Source organism: Gossypium hirsutum, chromosome A13 (genome assembly GCF_007990345.1).
Source record: "Gossypium hirsutum isolate 1008001.06 chromosome A13, Gossypium_hirsutum_v2.1, whole genome shotgun sequence".
NCBI classification, from domain to species: domain Eukaryota; kingdom Viridiplantae; phylum Streptophyta; class Magnoliopsida; order Malvales; family Malvaceae; genus Gossypium; species Gossypium hirsutum.
Genome location: NC_053436.1, coordinates 102434723 through 102452309, shown reverse-complemented (window position 1 = coordinate 102452309; position 17587 = coordinate 102434723). Strand labels below are relative to the sequence as shown.

The window sequence follows — 17587 nt, the reverse complement described above, 5'->3', positions numbered from 1 at the left end:
TGTAATATAACTTAGTTTCAGTCATACACGCATTCACGAATTTACAATGAGAATTCTCCATCCTCTTTGAAACACTTTGTTTTCTCTTAACCTCTCTTCATTCTTCTTCATGCATTCTCTCTTAGTAATTCTATGTTAAAATTCCTTCCATATTTCTCTGTTTGTCTTCTTGTGGGATTTTTTCCCTTGTGATTGCATCGGAGGGTGTTTAAAGTTTTGTGTTAAGTCAATTGGTTCCAATCCAGATTTGAACTCTACCCACTTCCCAATTCCCTGTTTTCCAGCCTAATAAATCAAGGGGGAAAATGAAAAAGAAGGTTCTAAATCTTTGATTCAAATCTGGGTTCTTCATGTTGTTTGGTGGTTTTCTAGAACTGGGTTCTCTTCACTGGGGGCTTGCTGCAACTTTCCAGGTAAAAAAGAAAAAAAAAAGTCTTTTTTCATTATGTTTTATTTTACTTTGATTTGTTTTAATGTGGTTTTTTGGAATTTTAATGTATATATTTGGATTTTTGGATTGTAGGGAGAATTGGGTGTTAAATTCAACATCCAAGAAAGTAACTTTTTTAATGAGTTAAGATGGCGTTCAAATCTAAGATAAAATGGGTTGTATTATTTGTATTGACTCTATCTTTGGCATCGTTGGTTGCTCATCTTTCAATGACAAAGTTTTCAAGTATGAATTTAGTCCAGTATAGTGCAAAAGAGGCTTTAAGCCATGATTTTCCTAATACTGGATCACCAGTAAGTTATATATATTTTCGGATTTGAAGAACAAATGGTTTTTCTTCATCTGTTTGCTTGTATAATTTGTTTGTTGGTTTGATGCTGTTTATTTGTTTCTAAGTTGAAGACTAGAAGAAATAAGAGGCTATGGGGTGCTGTGAGGTCTCTGGAGTCTTTGCAACCACATGCAAACCCCAGAAGCAGCTATCCTGGTAAATGGTTTTGCTCAAACTACTTAATTATGTAGTTATGCTTTTATACTGCCAAAAAACCATAATGCTGAATGTCGGATAGGGGTACATGTTTGACATGAGTAAATTTTTGAAATTTTCATCACTTCTTCATGTATTTGGAGGGTTTTTGAAGGGTTATATCGCCTACAATGTCTGAAAATGTGTTAGACACAGTTGTTGGACACTGGCAAGATAGACATAATGTGTCCATGTATTCAAGAGGTTGTCAAATTTATATGTTTTTTTATAATGAAGTAATGATAGATTTATCTTTGTTGTCTAGGTGATGATAACAGGCTAACTAGATCTTGCACCGTTTTTTAATTTGGATAATATTTTTAGCTTTCTTAGTTATGATATACCCCTGATTTGACATCTTATTGAAAAGCCATGATCAGTAGAAGAAGCTGGACCCATGATTATCTATGCAATTTCAAAAAGTTTAGAGCACTATTAAATTTTGAAATGGCATCGATAAATTGTAATGTCCTAGCTCATGTTGGTTGATTCCTATCTTGAAATCAATTGAGAAATAGATTTCATCATTTGGTTTGTGAGGACCGCTGAATGCTCCCATGACATGGACTAACCACTAATGTTTTTGTATTTTTTTTTTCTCGTCATTGGCAATGGAACTCTTTTTCTTCCTTCACAGTTCTTGATGACTTAGGTGTATATGAGATTATTCATGTTCTTGTTTGAAGTGTAGAACTCTGCTGTTTCAAGAGTTGGGACTTAGGTTATACCAACATATCTACATCTTCAGCTTGTATAAGAAGTTTTGCTCTGATGATGATGATGAGAAATGTCCATTAGGTTTATATTTGTGTTTTTTAAGTCTAAGTTTGTGACAAAAGCAATATAGCAGTGGCAGGTAATTTAATGAGCTGCTGATAGTACAATTTTCTTTGTAATTTCCATGATCTATGTTACTGCAATTCCTCATTTTTCTTGAAGTTCTCATTCCTGGACATGAGTGTGGAGATATGATCCTCCTAATACATGAAAACTTAGAAAAACTTGACCATACTGTCAGATTTCAGTTTCCTAATTAAGGAATATTTGAGTGTATCATATAGGATTCTGTAAATATTTTATCCCTAACTTTAAGGCTGTTTTTAGGTACAGCATCCCTAGAATTAGTATGTTTCCTAGTGTAAAGTTTCCTAAGTTAGGCTCACTATGTCTATAAATATTTATGTAATTTCTTGTGAAAAATATAATTGAAATAGCCTGTTTTTAACATGGTATCAGAGCTTTTTTAGCTCGATTTCTGGGATTTTTTTTTCTTTGTCTGGCGATTTTTTTCCTGGTTCCAACCAGCCCTCAAGCCTGTAAAATTTGTTCAAACAAAACATGACTGAAACTGTCAAGATCAGTAACACTGGGGATGTCTCAGGAGTTTCTGTGAACAACTTAAACCCAACAAGTGAGTTTCAGAACATCCAAGTAGCCTACAGGCTAAATGGGAAAAATTACCTGAAGTGGTCTCAACTGGTTCGTACGTTCTTGAAGGGAAGAGGAAAACTGAGTCACTTACTCGGAACTGGACCTAAAGAAGGAGATCCTAAGTTTGATGCTTGGGATGAACAAGACTCTATGGTAATGTCTTGGTTATGGAACTCTATGATGCCAGAAATCAGTGATACATGATTGTTTCTTAACACATCCAAAGAAATATGGGAAGCTGTGAAACAGACTTATTCTAAAGATCGAGATGCTGCTCAAATCTATGAAATCAAGACTAAGATTTCATCTACCAATCAAGGAAGTCGATCAATCACGGAGTATTCCAATTTGTTGCAAAGTTTATGGCAAGAGATGGATCATTACCAGTGCATTCAGATGAAGTGCAGTGAAGATGCAGCACTCCTGAAAAGGTTCGTTGAAAAGGATCGAATTTATGATTTTCTTGTTGGACTAAATGTTGAGTTTGATGCAGTAAGAGTTCAAGTACTTGGAAAAGAGGAACTACCATCACTAAATGAGACAATTGCAATTGTTCGTGTTGAGGAAGGAAGAAGAGGAGTTATGGTTGAGAACAGTCAAGTGGATAGTTCAGCCTTGGTTACGAAAGTTGTAAGTGAGAGGAGATTTGGCCTGGAGCAGCCAAATAGTGAAGATAATAGACAGACAGAACGTACAAAGCCTATTAACAGGGATTCCGTATGGTGCACCTACTGTAAAAAGGCCTGTCACACTAAAGAAAGATGCTGGAAACTCCATGGGAAGCCACAAACAAATAAAAATTTTTCAGAAAAAGGTGGACAACCAAAGGGACAAGGACGAGCATATATAGCAAGACAGCTGGATGGAAAAAATAATTCTCAGGAATCACCTGTTGAATTCAATAAAGAAGAAATTGAGAAGTTAAAAAATTTGCTGGGATCATTGGAAAAAACTTCTTCAACAGGTACTTGTAGTTTGGCTTTTTCAGGTATATCCTCTTCTCAAGATTCTAAAGTCTCAGATACAGTCACCAAAAGTTCTTGGGTCATTGGCTCAGGAGCTACGGACCACATGACCCACTCCTCACAAAAAATTTGTTTCATATACACCTTGCCCTAGTAGTAGCCGATGGTTCTGTGATCACAGTGGCTGGTGAGGGTGATACTGTTATAAACAAAACCCTTACTCTTAAAAATGTCCTTCATGTTCCAAAACTATTTACCAATCTTTTATCCATTCAAAGAATTTCCAAACACTCTTAACTGTAAAGTGGTTTTCTATCACAATCGATGTCTTTTTCAGGAACAGAATATGAGGAGGATTATTAGACATGCTAAGGAAGTAAATGGCCTATACTATCTTGAAGAATCCAGTGGAGAAGTTAGTGCTCTAAATTCCTCACCTTCATCTTTCATATCCGAATCTATTAAAACCAATCAAGACCAAATTTGGCTCTATCACCTTCGCCTTGGTCATCCATTGTTTAGAGTCCTTAAAATTATGTTTCCTTCATTGTTCAAAGGATTGGCTGTTGAAAAATTTCATTGTGATATCTGTGAATTTGCAAAACATAAACGTACCTCTTTTCCAGTAAGCAATAAAAGAACTTTTACTCCTTTTACTCTTATTCATGGTGATGTTTGGGGGCGATCCACTATTTCAAATATTTCTGGGGCTCGGTGGTTTGTATCCTTTATTGATGATTGTACTCGTGTGTCTTGGATATTTCTTTTAAAACAAAAATCTGATGTAAGGTCTGTCTTTCCAACCTTTTACAACATGATCAAAACACAATTTGGAGCTGAAATAAAAAGGTTTAGGTCAGACAATGCCAAGGATTATTTCAATCAATTTCTCTCAACATATTTCCAGGAAAGAGGCATTATACATGAGTCATCTTGTGTTAGTATACCCCAACAAAATGGTGTTGCCGAAAGAAAGAATGGTCACATTTTAGCTATTACAAGAGCCCTTTTGTTCCAAAAAAATGTCCCTAAACAATATTGGGGGGAGGCTGTTTTAACTGCTACTCATTTGATAAATAGATTGCCTACAAAAGTCCTTGAATCTCAAAGTCCTATGTAAGTTCTAGCAAAATTTTTTCCTGATTTCAATACTTCAAGTAACCTTACTCCCAAAATATTTGGCTGTGTTGCTTTTGTACATGTTCATTCTCAAAATAGAGGAAAATTTGATCCACGAGCTATCAAGTGTGTCTTTCTTGGTTATTCTTCCACTCAAAAGTGGTACAAATGCTATCATCCAGCCATAAAATTTTTTTTGTAACAGCAGATGTTACTTTTGCAGAACAAGAGAATTTCTTTACTCTTCCTTATCTTCAGGGGGAGATCTTATTCGTAGAAGATAAGGACAAAGAATTCTTTCTTCTTGACATTCCAGCTCCTGTCCAGCAACAAAACACCCACATTTCAGCTCCTGTCCAGCAGCAAAACACTCACATTCCAGCTCCTGTCCAGCAACCAAACACTCCCACTCAGTCCTTGCCTACTAACCAACCTGCCCGACTTGAAACAATGGCCCCTATACAACCTGAAACAGAGCCTAATACACCCAAATCACCCAGAGGAATTTAGGACACTACTCGTCCTTTACTGTTTTACTCAAGGAAGAAGGCACCGGTGCAAGTTCAATCATCTTCTTCTCCTATACGACCTGAGGTAATTGCTGACCCTACTCTGAATTCTAATATTGCAAATTTAGATGATTTTCCCATTGCTATTAGAAAGGGGACTAGAACCTGTACAAAACATCCCTTGTACCTATTCATGTCTTACAAAAACTTTCCCATAACCACAAAACCTTTCTTACCAGCCTAAATTCTATCTCCATTCCCAAAACTGTATCCGAGGCGTTAGAAGATGAGAATTGGAAAAATGCCATGAAAGTTGAAATGGAAGCTTTTGAAAAAAAATAAGACATGGGACTTAGTGCAATTACCGAGAGGAAAGAAACCAGTGGGATGTTGCTGGGTGTACACTGTGAAATATAAGTCAGATGGTTCTTTGGAGAGGTACAAAGCAAGATTGGTTGCTAAAGGGTACACTCAAATGTATGGAATAGACTACCTTGAGACATTTGCCCCTGTAGCAAAGATGAACACTGTAAGAGTGTTGTTGTCACTAGCTGCCAACCGAGGCTGGAAATTACAGCAATTTGACATCAAAAATGCCTTTTTACACGGTGATCTTGAGGAGGAAGTCTATATGGATGTTCCTCCAGGATTCGGTCCAAATACAGGACAGATAGTTTGCAGACTAAAAAAGGCTTTGTACGGACTAAAACAGTCCTCGAGGGCTTGGTTTGGAAGATTTACCAAAGTAATGCTCAAGTTGGGGTATAAACAGAGTCAAGGAGCTCACACTCTATTTGTAAAACACTCATCTTCAGGGGGAGTGACTGCTTTATTAGTCTATGTTGATGACATTATAGTGACTGGTGATGATCTAGAAGGAATGGAGAATTTAAAGAAATGCCTAGTAAAAGAATTTGAAGTCAAAGAGCTCGGTAAGTTAAAATATTTCCTTGGTATTGAAGTGGCACACTCTCGGGAAGGAATATTCATATCTCAGCAAAAATACATGGTTGATTTGTTGACAGAGACGGGCAAGTTGGGCTGTAAACCAACAGAGACACCCATAGAGGTGAACCACAGACTTGGAAATGCACTAGAAGATGCAGCAGTTGATAAAAGGTCATATCAAAGACTTGTGGGGAAGCTCATTTACTTGTCTCATACCAGACCAGATATTGCCTATGCAGTAGGTGTTGTAAGTCAGTTTATGCACAATCCCAAAGAATCACATCTTAGAGCCGTATATCAGATTCTACAGTACTGAAAGGGCACACCAGGCAAAGGAATCCTATTTAAAAAGGGGCAAAATTTAATCCTTGAAGCCTATACTGATGCAGATTATGCAGGATCTATGGTTGATAGAAGATCAACCTCGGGCTATTGTACTTTCCTAGGAGGCAACCTTGTGACTTGGAGGAGTAAAAAACAAAATGTTGTGGCTAGATCTAGTGCAGAAGCTGAATTTAGGGCGATGGCTCTTGGAGTTTGTGAGTTGTTATGGCTAAAAATTATTTTGGAAGATTTGAAGATCGAGTGGGAAGGTCCAATGAAGTTGTATTGCGATAATAAGTCTGCTATCAATATTGCACATAATCCAGTTCAACATGATCGAACGAAGCACGTTGAGGTTGACAGACATTTTATAAAGGAAAAACTGGACAGTGGCTTAATTTGCACTCCATTTGTGTCCACTGATGGTCAACTAGCAGACATACTTACCAAAGGATTGTCTGGGAAGTTGTTTCAGAAATTAGTAAGCAAGCTGACAATGGATGATATCCACTTCCCAGCTTGAGGGGGAGTGTCAGATTTCAGTTTCCTAATTAAGGAATATTTGAGTGTGACAAATAGGATTCTGTAAATATTTTATCCCTAACTTTAAGGCTGTTTTTAGGTACAGCATCCCTAGAATTAGTATGTTTCCTAGTGTAAAGTTTTCTAAATTAGGCTCATTATGTCTATAAATATTTATGTAATTTCTTGTGAAAAATATAATTGAAATAGCCTGTTTTTAACACATACCTGTATCCAACATCTACAATCGAATCCAAGTAACATAGTTTATGATAACTCTTAATAATATTTTTACTACATAAGTTTGATCAGAATTGCAATATTCTGTTCACTTTCCAATTAAATAAAACTGCTACTTCTTGTTTGGCTGTCCTTGTTGCTTGATAATTGAATATCTTCAAAATAATTCTTTTAATCTGTTGATTAGTAAATAATCATCTCTCCTTTAACAGTTCCAGATGAAAACACTAATGGTTTCATCTATGCAAAAATATTTGGTGGATTCGAGAAGATAAGATCTTCGGTATGACCTATTAGATGCACTAAATTATCTTTTTACTTTTTTTTATTGGCCGTTTGTAACATATTTGTTAAATTTCTAGATCTGTGATCTTGTCACCATATCCAGGCTTCTAAATGCTACTCTTGTAATTCCAGAGATACAACAAAGTACCCGCTCAAAAGGTGTCAGGTATAGTTGCTTATTGTATTTGTTATAAATTGATTTTCAGGCCCTGTATGATATGTTCTTACCTGATTCATTGTTATACAGTTACAAATTCAAGAGTTTTTCCTATCTTTACGATGAGGAGCAGTTTATCATGTTGCTTAAAAATGACGTCAATATTGTAAAAAGCTTGCCTGAGAATTTAAAGGCCGCAAGACGAAGGAGTGAGTTCCCTACTTTCAAGCCCAAAAATTCTGCTTCTCCAAATTTTTATGTCAAAGAAGTTTTGCCAAACTTAAAGAAAGCAAAGGTTGTTGGGTTGATTGTCACTGATGGAGGGTGCCTGAAGGTAGTTCAAAGTCCTATAATTGTACTTTTCTTTTCTCGAGAAACATTTGAAGTTAATTTTTGCTAGCAGTTTGCTGGTGCAATATAGGTTTTTGACTGATAGTAAAATTTTATGCTTCTTTGTGTAATTTCCGTGCTTGAGTCTTAGAGGCGATTGCATGTCTGTCTCAAGTGCAAAAAAAGTCCTCAATTTATAAGCATGTAAACCGTGCTTCATGGTTTTTATGTTAGGAAAGGGAAATATACCACACCTCACAGGTGAATGTTATGCATCTGTTTCTATTTATTGTTTGACTTAGTGTTGGATTTTGACAAACTTGTTTGACTGGAGCTAGAATCTGGTGGTGTTTTGGGTTAGAGAGAGGTAACTGCGAAAGGGAAGAAAGAGGAAGATGTTGGGTGTTTTCATTTTAAATGAACAGTAAACGCCAGAAATTGATTTTCTCTAAGACCTTCCAAACAACGGAGAACAATATTTTTTTCATGAATATCTTTTAGGATTTTTTTAGAAAAATTTCTAGAAGTTATTTGCAGTGAATTAAACTGAGCCTGATTGAAAATAGTTTAGTGTTTCTTGTGATAGCATACTTTTAACTCAATGTCAAACTATAAGATTAAATATTAAAGTAGTAACCATGTGTCTTTCAGTCAATTCTTCCACCTAGTATGTCCGAGTTTCAGAGGCTTAGATGCAGGGTTGCTTTTCATGCACTCCAGTTTCGTCCTGAAATTCAGATCCTTGGCCTCCGGATGGTTGAGAGGTATAATTTCCTTTTGCCTTTCTCCTGAAGTCTTAAGTCATTGAAGTGCAAGTAAAATATATGAAAGTAATCCAATGCTCAATCAAGATTTATCCGATTCTTTGTGCTACATATCATCTTTATGTAATGCATCTGCAACTATACTTGCACAAGTATCATATGCCTACTTTTGGATGGATCAGAGCTTTCTAATCTTCTTGCAGGCTACGAGCATCGGGACAGCCTTTCCTAGCATATCATCCAGGTTTAGTAAGAGACACCTTGGCGTATCATGGCTGTGCTGAACTTTTCCAGGTCAGCTGTTTATGTCTTTTCTTTCCCATATCCATGTCTACCCTACATTCCATCTTTTCATTAACTGCCCTGAAGCCTATGTCAAATTCAGCGTTTGATGTTCTTTTGAAGTATATTGCAAATTTAACAAAAAAAATAATCGAAGGACTTCAATTGTCATGTTTGTCCAGTTCTATGTATTTTTCTTTACTTCATCCAAGTATTTGGTGCTACTTGTAGGATGTTCATACGGAACTTATACAATACCGAAGGGCACAGTTGATCAAGCAAGGAATCATTAATGATGAACTAAGCGTTGACTCACACTCGCGAAGAGAAAATGGTTCATGTCCTCTCATGCCTGAAGAGGTATGTTACAAATAGAATTCACTGTTGCAGACTGAGGTTGTGCCTGATACATGTTATTTGTGTAGGATCCTTTGATAATCCCAGCAATTTCCTTGTTGCAAGTTCAGTTGATTGAAATTTATCTATCGAAGTTTATATGTCCAAATTTTAAGCTTTTACAACTTTCTGACCTCTAATTATGGGGTTGGATTCTCAAGTATGCTTTTATTGGTTCTGAATTCTATTTTGTTTGGGAAAGAACAGTGAGGCACTCAGCCAGCCATTAAGAAATTTTATTAGTATTAGCCAATCTGAGCTAGCAATGTTGAAAATGAGAAAAATGGCTTTTGTAAAGTGAAAGACTAATTGATTGTAATTTTAAGCTTTATTAGCATATATATACAGCCTTGGAATCGCCTACTCGGTCATCATAAAAGTAACTCGGGAGACAATGAGGAATACAATGGAGAGAAAACAGGATCAAAAGAGTTGGGAAAAAGAGTGAGAAAACCAGAAGGGCAGAAATAAAGTACCACCAGATGCGGAAAACTTAGTTGATTCCACTGATCCAGTGCTGTTGTAACATTACCAAACTAGAGTGTTTATGATTATGATACATATTACCTTAATGAAAATGCAAAATCCACTCTAACCCTTTTAAACATATAGCCTAATAAGTATTTGAGATAGTCCTCCGTCAAGAAGACATTAAGGATGTTTTAATGACAACATAATGGATTGTTGTGCTTCTCTTATATTCGCTTATTTCCTGATTTTTTCAGGTTGGGCTTCTTCTTCGTGCATTGGGTTATCCTTCTAAAACAATTATCTACCTGGCAGGATCTAAAACTTTTGGAGGTCAACGTCTTCTGATCCCTCTACGTGCATTGTTTGGGAACCTAGTAGATCGCACTACATTGTGCAGCAAAACAGAGTTGTCAGACTTAGTCGGTCCTGAAGCACCTCTGCCTGCTGATATTTTCCGACTACCTCTTCCAAAAAGTGAACAGCAACTTATAGACCAGTGGAAAAAGGCTGGTCCACGGCCCCGGCCTCTTCCTCCACCTCCTGATAGGCCCATATACCAACATGAAAAAGAAGGTTGGTATGCTTGGATTCTGGAGAAGGACAAAGAACCAGACCCTTCACCTATGGAACATAGGATGCAAGCGCACAGGTTAATTTGGGATGCCCTAGATTATATCGTCTCTGTGGAAGCAGATGCTTTTTTTCCTGGTTTTAACAACGATGGTAGTGGATGGCCAGATTTCTCAGGCTTGGTTATAGGACAGAGGTTATACGAGAGGGCTTCTTCTAGGACATACCGACCAGATAGGTCTATATGCAGAAAATGCTGCTCTTTTTATATATATTTACATGCTATTCAACTTCTTCTCTGGAATTCTGTAGATCGTTGTCATAATATTCGCATATTTGGGAGGAATCTATAAGTTTTATCTATTCTTGAGATCATGTAGTTAATTAGCATCTTTAAACAAAGTGATAAACTTCCTTTCATGGCAATCTTGTTTTTCTCCCCCTTACCTGCTAGTTGGTTAGTTTGCCTGCCACCAGATTCTAGCTAAGTTTCTTTGAATAAAAATTAGTTCATCTTTATATTTATGTTTGACACCTTCTGTTTCATTTCTTCAAATAGGAAAACTATTGCTGCACTTTTCAACATTACGCGTGATGATCTGTACCATCCGAAGCGTGATTGGATGTTATCGGTTAAGGAACATCTCAACAGAAGTTTGAGTGAAGATGGCTTCTTCAGGCAATCCCTGTTGTCGAAGCCTAACTCTTTTCTGTCTCATCCGCTTCCCGAATGCTCTTGCAGAATCCCTTCTGTTGAAACCACGAAACAAATAAAAGGCAAAGATGGCAGAATTGTTTTGGGAGGTGAAGAGGAGTGCCCCAAATGGATGGAGTTGGCTAGGGCTGAAGGGGCTGGAAACGACGACATGGAATCAGCAGAAGATGATAATGACACGGTTGAACAGCTAGAACCCGATGCAGTTGATGCCACAAGTAGCTTAACATCGCTGATTGATCATGATGAAGAATGGGATCCAAATGACTAACTGGTCACAGGAGATGATACAAACTCCTCCCTACGTCATCAAAGGACTGAATTCAGTTTCCGGTTAGTTGTTCTGCAATGAAACTTTTCATGTCACAAGGGTAGCAGCCATTCTTTTATTTCACAGCTTTTGAGATAAAATAAGTAGTCAATTACTTTTGTCTTCATTGAGTAGATTCATTCAATCAAATTCTCCAGGCACAAAGAAAAACCAGAGAGTTATTTTATATGGTTTATTCGAACAGTGGAAAGAATTACAGCCTTCAGCATTAAAATTGCCCTTCTTATTTGTCTCCATGGGAGAGAAACTGAGACTCTGCTGTAAATCTGAGGTTCTGCAATTTTTTTTAATGTTACATGTGTAAATTTGCATAGAGAAAGGATTTCAATGACAGTTTTTGTAATAGACCATTCTGGTATCATGTGATTTATTCGATTATTTTTTTATTTCTTTGCTTCTATTTTTTTGGATAAGTATTTTGTTTATTTATAAAAAAAATGAAGCAGGATGACCCTCTAAAATTTCTACTTGGTGCAACATGTAACCTTTCCAAAAGAAAGAACTTCAAATCTATGATTATTATTATTGCATGGTGATAGAAGGCAAAATATTGTTAGAGATGATGGATGTGTTCAACCATCTTGTTAAATATAATAATTTATGGTTGCACGCAAAATTTAGAGTTAAAATTGAATCAAATGAAAATGAAAAATTTAATCGTATAATTACAATAAAATAAAAATGTTATTAGATTATGTAGTTTAAGATTTCTTAACATTTCTTGAACATATATCTTCAAAATTGATGGACCAAGTCTAATAAATATTACTAATATGTAAATAAGAATAGAATGTGGTGGAAAATATTATATAAATTGGAAAAGAATAGAATAGAATAAGCTGGAAAAGCGACCCGACAAAGCAGCTACGCAACAAGTGAGAGGAGAATGGCAGAGAAGGTTGGACCGCGTGGCGTTTTGCAGTGTAACATTCAGACTCACCCTCCATCTTCCTCGCTTCCCAATCACTGCCCGTCCTTTTTGCTATATAAAGTAACTCACCCTTTCCATTTTGTTTACACACTCTTACACCATTTCCATCTGCAAAATCAGAGGTTTTTTTTTTTTTTTTTGCTTAAGTTGCACGTACCTGTGAGTTTAGATTCCATGCTGTTTTTTTTGGTTTTGCATGTTTCAAGATTAGTTTTTTCTTTTGCACCCATTTCTCTCTTCTTAATGCTTGTTAATACAAAAGTTTGATTTTTGTTGATTCTTGGTGTTTTGATATGTTTATTTTGGTTTTGGATGTTTCATGAACAGTTATATATATTTCCTTTGCATTGGCCTAGCAACCCTTTCTTGTCTTCTTTGTTCTGACAATAATCAATATGTTTCCTTTTCTTGCAATGGTAGTTGAAGTATGAGCTTTGGATCTCAAAAGCTCATCATAAGGGATTCCTAGAGTTTGAGATGAGATTGTTGCAGTACTCTTTATTGAGATTGGAACAATCATATATCTTATATCCCAAGTTTCTACTTACATTTTGGTCTTATTTTGTTTAGAAAAGCGGGAAAGGTTGGGAGTTGGAGTTGGAAGGAAAAATTGCATTTCTAAGTGGAGACGAAGAATATGGAGCCGAGCGGTGAGAATGAAGAGAAGGCGAAATCGGTAGAGACAGAAGAGAAGAAGGTCGAGGACAAAGAAGAGGAGAAGGAGAAGGATAAAGAGGTTAAGGAAAAAGAAGAGAAGGAGAAGGAAAAGGAAAAGGATAAAGAGGTTAAGGGAGACGAAGAGAAAGGGAAAGAGAAAGAAAAGAAAAAGAAGAAGAAGAAAGACAAAGCTGGGAAAGAGAAAGAGAAAAAGAAAAAGAAGAAAAAGGATAAAGAGGTAGAAGAAGGTGAAGAAGGAAAATCCGAAGAGAAAAAAAAGAAGAGGAGAAAGAAGAAGAAGAATAAAGGTTCTTCTTCCTCATCGTCGTCATCGTCATCTTCTTCTTCCTCGTCATCATCTTCATCTTCTTCGTCGTCTTCTGACTCGGATTCAGATAAGAAAAAGAAAAGAAAAGAGAAAAAGAAAAAGAAGCAAGAGAAGGAAGACGATAAAGAGCTGAAAGAAGATGAACACAAAGAGAAGAAAGATGACGAGACAAAAGAGAAAAAGAAGAAAAAGAAGAAGGATAAAGATCATGAAGAAGGTGAGGGAAAAGGCAAAGTCAAAGATCTTAGCAAGCTAAATCAAATGCTAGAGAGAACTAATAAGAGATTAGAAATCCTTATTGCAAGAAAGGCTGACATCGAAATGCGGATTAAAGAAGCCGAGGAGAAAAAGTGCAGTGAAGCTGTTGCTGCTGCAGCTGCAGCCACAGCCACAGCCAAAGCTGTAGTCGAGGAACAGATCACCGAAGCCACACTCTGAGTAAGTATCAATACGAACCGGCTCCGACAAACCAATATGCTATAGACGTATTCCATTTCAAACATTAACATATAGTAATGAATTGTGTAGCATACGTCCATTAAGGTGAAAAAAAAAAGTTAGCTACAAATTTACAGAAAACTATTTGTAGCAGTCCAAAATTACTTGAATAAGATAATAATGTGATTTTGAGTTACCATTGGTGATACTTGATGCTATCATGTTGACATATTTTACAATTGTTAGACATGTTCTCAGTATGGTTAATGATCAGTTCATGTCTGAGATACACAACAGAAAATTGAAGTTCAATCATAGTTTGGTCACAAGTGGTAAGTGTAATGTTCATTAACAAGTTAGGACGAATTTTAAATACTTATCTGTCCAAACTAATCCATGTGTGGATTAGAACAAACATTACCTGCATTAGCTGACCAGACAGCTCAGAACAAGCAACTGCACCTACATTTCAGAAGTTCCACAAGTTGTTCATGGCAACCATAACACAAGCTTTGGGGGCTATGAAAAAACAGGATTACAGGTTCTGCAAGCCATATCCAATACTCATCCTGAGTCCGGATTAGAACAAGCATTACCTGCATTATAAGATTTGGGGGCTATGAATAACAGGATTACTTACAAGTTCTGCAAGCACTGTTCAACAGCAAATTTGAAAATTTTGAGAATTACAGATATGATTATTACATATATGAAGAACAAAGGGTACAAAGAGGTAAATTATAGTCAACTTCCATGATTTCTCTTGAAATAACATATCCAACTAATAACATGAACAGATCTAGACAAACTTCTGCCGTGCTATGTACTGTGATGGTAATTGGTTACTCGAGATAAACCCGAGGGTTCTAATTCGCTCTGGGACTCATGTGACTCCAGGTTTGCCATCGAGAGATATGAGCTGCCGCTGCATGTGAATTTGCATTTCAGTATTGCTGCACTATGGTTAAGGGTGCTTGGTTCTGGAGAGTACATGAGAAAATAATTTTTTCTTCTTTCTGAATCAAGGAGTGTATTTTTCCTCCATGGAGGCACAGCCTAGGATCGAACCACCAGCTGGACTACACATTGGCCGGATTTCCCTCCAGTTTAATGGCCTCCGTAACGGATCACAAACTCTCACCCCAGCTAACCTCACCACATCAAACCTCCCAGCCCCTGAATCTTCCCACTTGAGAACCTTTCCTCCAAGAACATATAATTCATGTCTTAGTGCAGCAAAACCGTAACCAAAGGCCTCAAGTTCTCGAGAGTGATCAGGAAGATGAACCGGAGGAACAGCACCAACATTGTACCACTCTCCTCTTAAAGAATCTCTAGTTTTAACTAAGCTCTCCCCCCAATCCACCACGGTATAAACTTGATCATCCCCCATCACTTGAACTGCAAATTGCATTGCCCTCGAAAAAGGCCATATGTCATTGACTGTGCACCATGTTTTATTTGATGGATCGAAAATTTCGGATGGGTTCTGCTCTGCCAAGCCTACCTGGTCACTCAAAACATGAAATTTGCCTTTATATGATATACCTAGGCAGTCCATTTGTGGGTTCGGCATTTCTGGCATATCGTCCCACCTGCAACTACCATTTAAGTCATAAACCAAGCCAAAGGAATTTTGCAAATAAAAGAAAAGCATACATAGGTTATAGATTAAAAAGGTAAGAAATATGATTCGGACACATTTTCAAACAATTAAAAAATCCACCGGATGTCATCAATGATGTACCAGATGCAAGTAGTAGAGAATTACAGTTACACTTAGATGTTTTATCAACCTTCTAATATTAAACAATAACATATCATCCTTGAAAAAATGGAGCTTACCGATCACTTAGCGGATCATAAACTTCAGCAAGAGAAAGCCCTCGGGGATAAGATAAGTTGCGCCCACCAGCGACATAAACTTTCCCTGACATAACACAGCATGCAAAGTGAGATCTTGGTGTTTGCATACTCGATAATCTGGTCCACTGTTTCTTATAAGGATCAAACTGTATAACAGCATTTGTTATCACAGGGGTTTGACGCGGATAAGCAGTATCACGTGGAGCATGGGAGCCACCGATCACAAGGAGCCTATTGTGGACACACACACATGAAAATCCAAAATGCTGTAAGCCATCATGGTCAGTTGGAATCTTTGGCAAAGGATGCCATCTATCGGCTTCACGATCATAGGCAATCCACTGATTATTGGAACGTTCGGTCACAACAAATAACCAATCCCCACACCATCCTTGGTTAGCTTTATAATTTGCATACTCGGGGCTGCGAACCAAATCTTTCCACCTGTTTGAGACAGATTCAAGCGCCCCATGGTAACCATGTGACAACCTGGCTAGACATCTCAAAGCCAAATCATCCGGCAATCCAGGAAGAAGAGCTTCCTGAGCAGATTCCCTAAAGTGAAATGCAACAGTTAACAAGCTTAACAAAACTTCGAAAACCACTTTAGCAAATATGAAAAAAGATAAGAAATTAACAGTGCACAAAAATGAAGACCATCAGTTTTCTCGCCTTTTTGGGGAAATTGGTAAGGGTTGATGCCTTAAAATTTGCAGGTCATTAAACTGTCAAAGTTGTGATAAACTATATAAATATCAGAGGACGCACATTCAAAGTCCCTAATCAATCCTTTTACAATTTGCAAGCTCCCTATAGTCTTGACATTTGCTTACAACCAAAACTCACCAACAGCGGAGTTTAAAGTTTCCGGCAATAAGGGTTAGACGGTTCACGCATATGCCTAAAGACATATATAAATAATATACAGCACACACGAAACACAATAGAAAATGATACAAACAATGAGCTTCATCAACAACAAAAGAAAAATGTGCCTACGTCCCAATAGAAGCCAGCAGCAGCGCACCTGGGCATGAAGCTTCTACAAAGATTCCAATACACTTAATGAGTTACATAAAGCATCTTGAGCCAGGACAGTCACGTGACACTTACACAACCATTCATACATTTTTAATTACTTAAGGCTTTTCCTCTTCGGTTTTTGCTATTTTTATTATCTCCATTGAAAATATACCTTCCTTAACAAGTTCCCTGAGCAATTATTTCTATAGCATAATTCGAAAATTAACAAAATAAATAAATAATGAAGGTAAGTAACAAACGAACAAACTTCAATTGAAAATTAAAAACAAAAAACAAAAAACCCAAGCTCATATTTGTAATAGAAGCAATATGACTTACATGCTTCAGAAAGCCGATCGACATAAACCTTAAAGACTAGAAAGGTGAACTTGGAATTAACCACCTGCAAAACAAAAATTAATAATAATTTGATTAATGAACAACAAAGGAAAGTAGGTTTTTCTGAGTAATGGGTAATGAAGAATTTTGGGATTGTATTTGAATTTTTTTACCTTTTGGATCAAAACTGCTGAATTTGAAGAGACGGAGAAAGAAATGACTTTGGATGATAAAAAGTAGTGTATTTTTAAAAGGGGAAGAAAGCAAAATGAAAGAGAAATTAGAAGGAGAAGGAAATAAATGGAAACTTGGACGTGGCACTGCCTTTTATGTCTTTACATTAAAATTTTGGATCTTTGTCTTAGGGTCCACTACTATAATATGCTTGCTTGGGCCTCCACCTCCTAGGGAAATATTTCCAAAACTTGTCCTCCATCCTTTAATATTTTATTGGGTAGAGACAATAAATTTCGTTTTATTTTACCCACTTAATTATTATTATAATATTTCATAATTATATATTTTAGTCATGAATTTTGTTTTATTGGTCTAATAATAAATTTAACCGTCTAATGTTTATATATTTTATCAATTTAACTCTAAATTTTTAAAAATTCAACAAACGTAACCTTTAATGTTTATAAGATTTTTTATTTTAGCCCTAATTAT

The 17587-nt window shown here is 36.6% G+C and overlaps 3 protein-coding genes across 7 annotated transcripts; 2 read left to right on the top strand and 1 right to left on the bottom strand.

The window, feature by feature from the left end:
• The first annotated feature begins 523 nt into the window (after positions 1-523).
• Positions 524-11722, top strand: LOC107950997 (protein EMBRYO SAC DEVELOPMENT ARREST 30). Of its 4 annotated transcripts, XR_005907809.1 has the most exons (11): positions 524-744; positions 848-938; positions 7248-7318; positions 7398-7486; positions 7568-7811; positions 8459-8571; positions 8775-8865; positions 9085-9213; positions 9975-10528; positions 10850-11338; positions 11474-11722. XR_005907809.1 is itself a non-coding variant. In XM_041085498.1 (10 exons), exons 1-10 carry the CDS (start codon positions 580-582, stop codon positions 11274-11276), a joined length of 1968 nt encoding a protein of 655 aa, XP_040941432.1. In that variant the 5' UTR covers positions 524-579; the 3' UTR covers positions 11277-11722. The 4 variants fall into 4 exon arrangements, 3 of the variants coding, with proteins under 3 accessions (XP_040941432.1, XP_040941433.1, XP_040941431.1); XM_041085498.1 differs by having other exon boundaries at positions 854-938; positions 10850-11722; XM_041085499.1 differs by having other exon boundaries at positions 9975-10369; positions 10850-11722.
• Positions 11723-12153: 431 nt separating this feature from the next.
• On the top strand, positions 12154-13886 carry LOC107952166 (protein PXR1). Of its 2 annotated transcripts, none has more exons than XM_041085496.1 (2): positions 12154-12327; positions 12838-13886. In XM_041085496.1, exon 2 carries the CDS (start codon positions 12905-12907, stop codon positions 13688-13690), a length of 786 nt encoding a protein of 261 aa, XP_040941430.1. In that variant the 5' UTR covers positions 12154-12327; positions 12838-12904; the 3' UTR covers positions 13691-13886. The 2 variants fall into 2 exon arrangements, with proteins under 2 accessions (XP_040941430.1, XP_016742935.1); XM_016887446.2 differs by having other exon boundaries at positions 12154-12389.
• A 481-nt stretch (positions 13887-14367) lies between these two features.
• Positions 14368-17238, bottom strand: LOC107950996 (F-box/kelch-repeat protein At1g16250). Its single transcript, XM_016885861.2, has 4 exons — positions 17092-17238; positions 16919-16982; positions 15536-16111; positions 14368-15285 (listed from the first exon to the last, which is right to left on the bottom strand). Coding segments are annotated over exons 2-4 (1152 nt in total). The 5' UTR covers positions 16921-16982; positions 17092-17238; the 3' UTR covers positions 14368-14711.
• Between the last annotated feature and the right edge of the window lie 349 nt (positions 17239-17587).

Excerpts from the sequence above, each read along its gene's own strand:
- LOC107950997 (XM_041085497.1), top strand. The coding sequence starts at position 580 with ATGGCGTTCAAATCTAAGATAAAATGGGTTGTATTATTTGTATTGACT. Across the intron at positions 7,319-7,397 it reads TCGAGAAGATAAGATCTTCG|ATCTGTGATCTTGTCACCAT; the intron begins GTATGACCTATT and ends TTAAATTTCTAG. Across the intron at positions 9,214-9,974 it reads GTCCTCTCATGCCTGAAGAG|GTTGGGCTTCTTCTTCGTGC; the intron begins GTATGTTACAAA and ends TGATTTTTTCAG.
- LOC107950996 (XM_016885861.2), bottom strand. Across the intron at positions 15,286-15,535 it reads TATGATCCGCTAAGTGATCG|GTGGGACGATATGCCAGAAA; the intron begins GTAAGCTCCATT and ends TGGTAGTTGCAG.
- LOC107952166 (XM_041085496.1), top strand. The coding sequence starts at position 12,905 with ATGGAGCCGAGCGGTGAGAATGAAGAGAAGGCGAAATCGGTAGAGACA.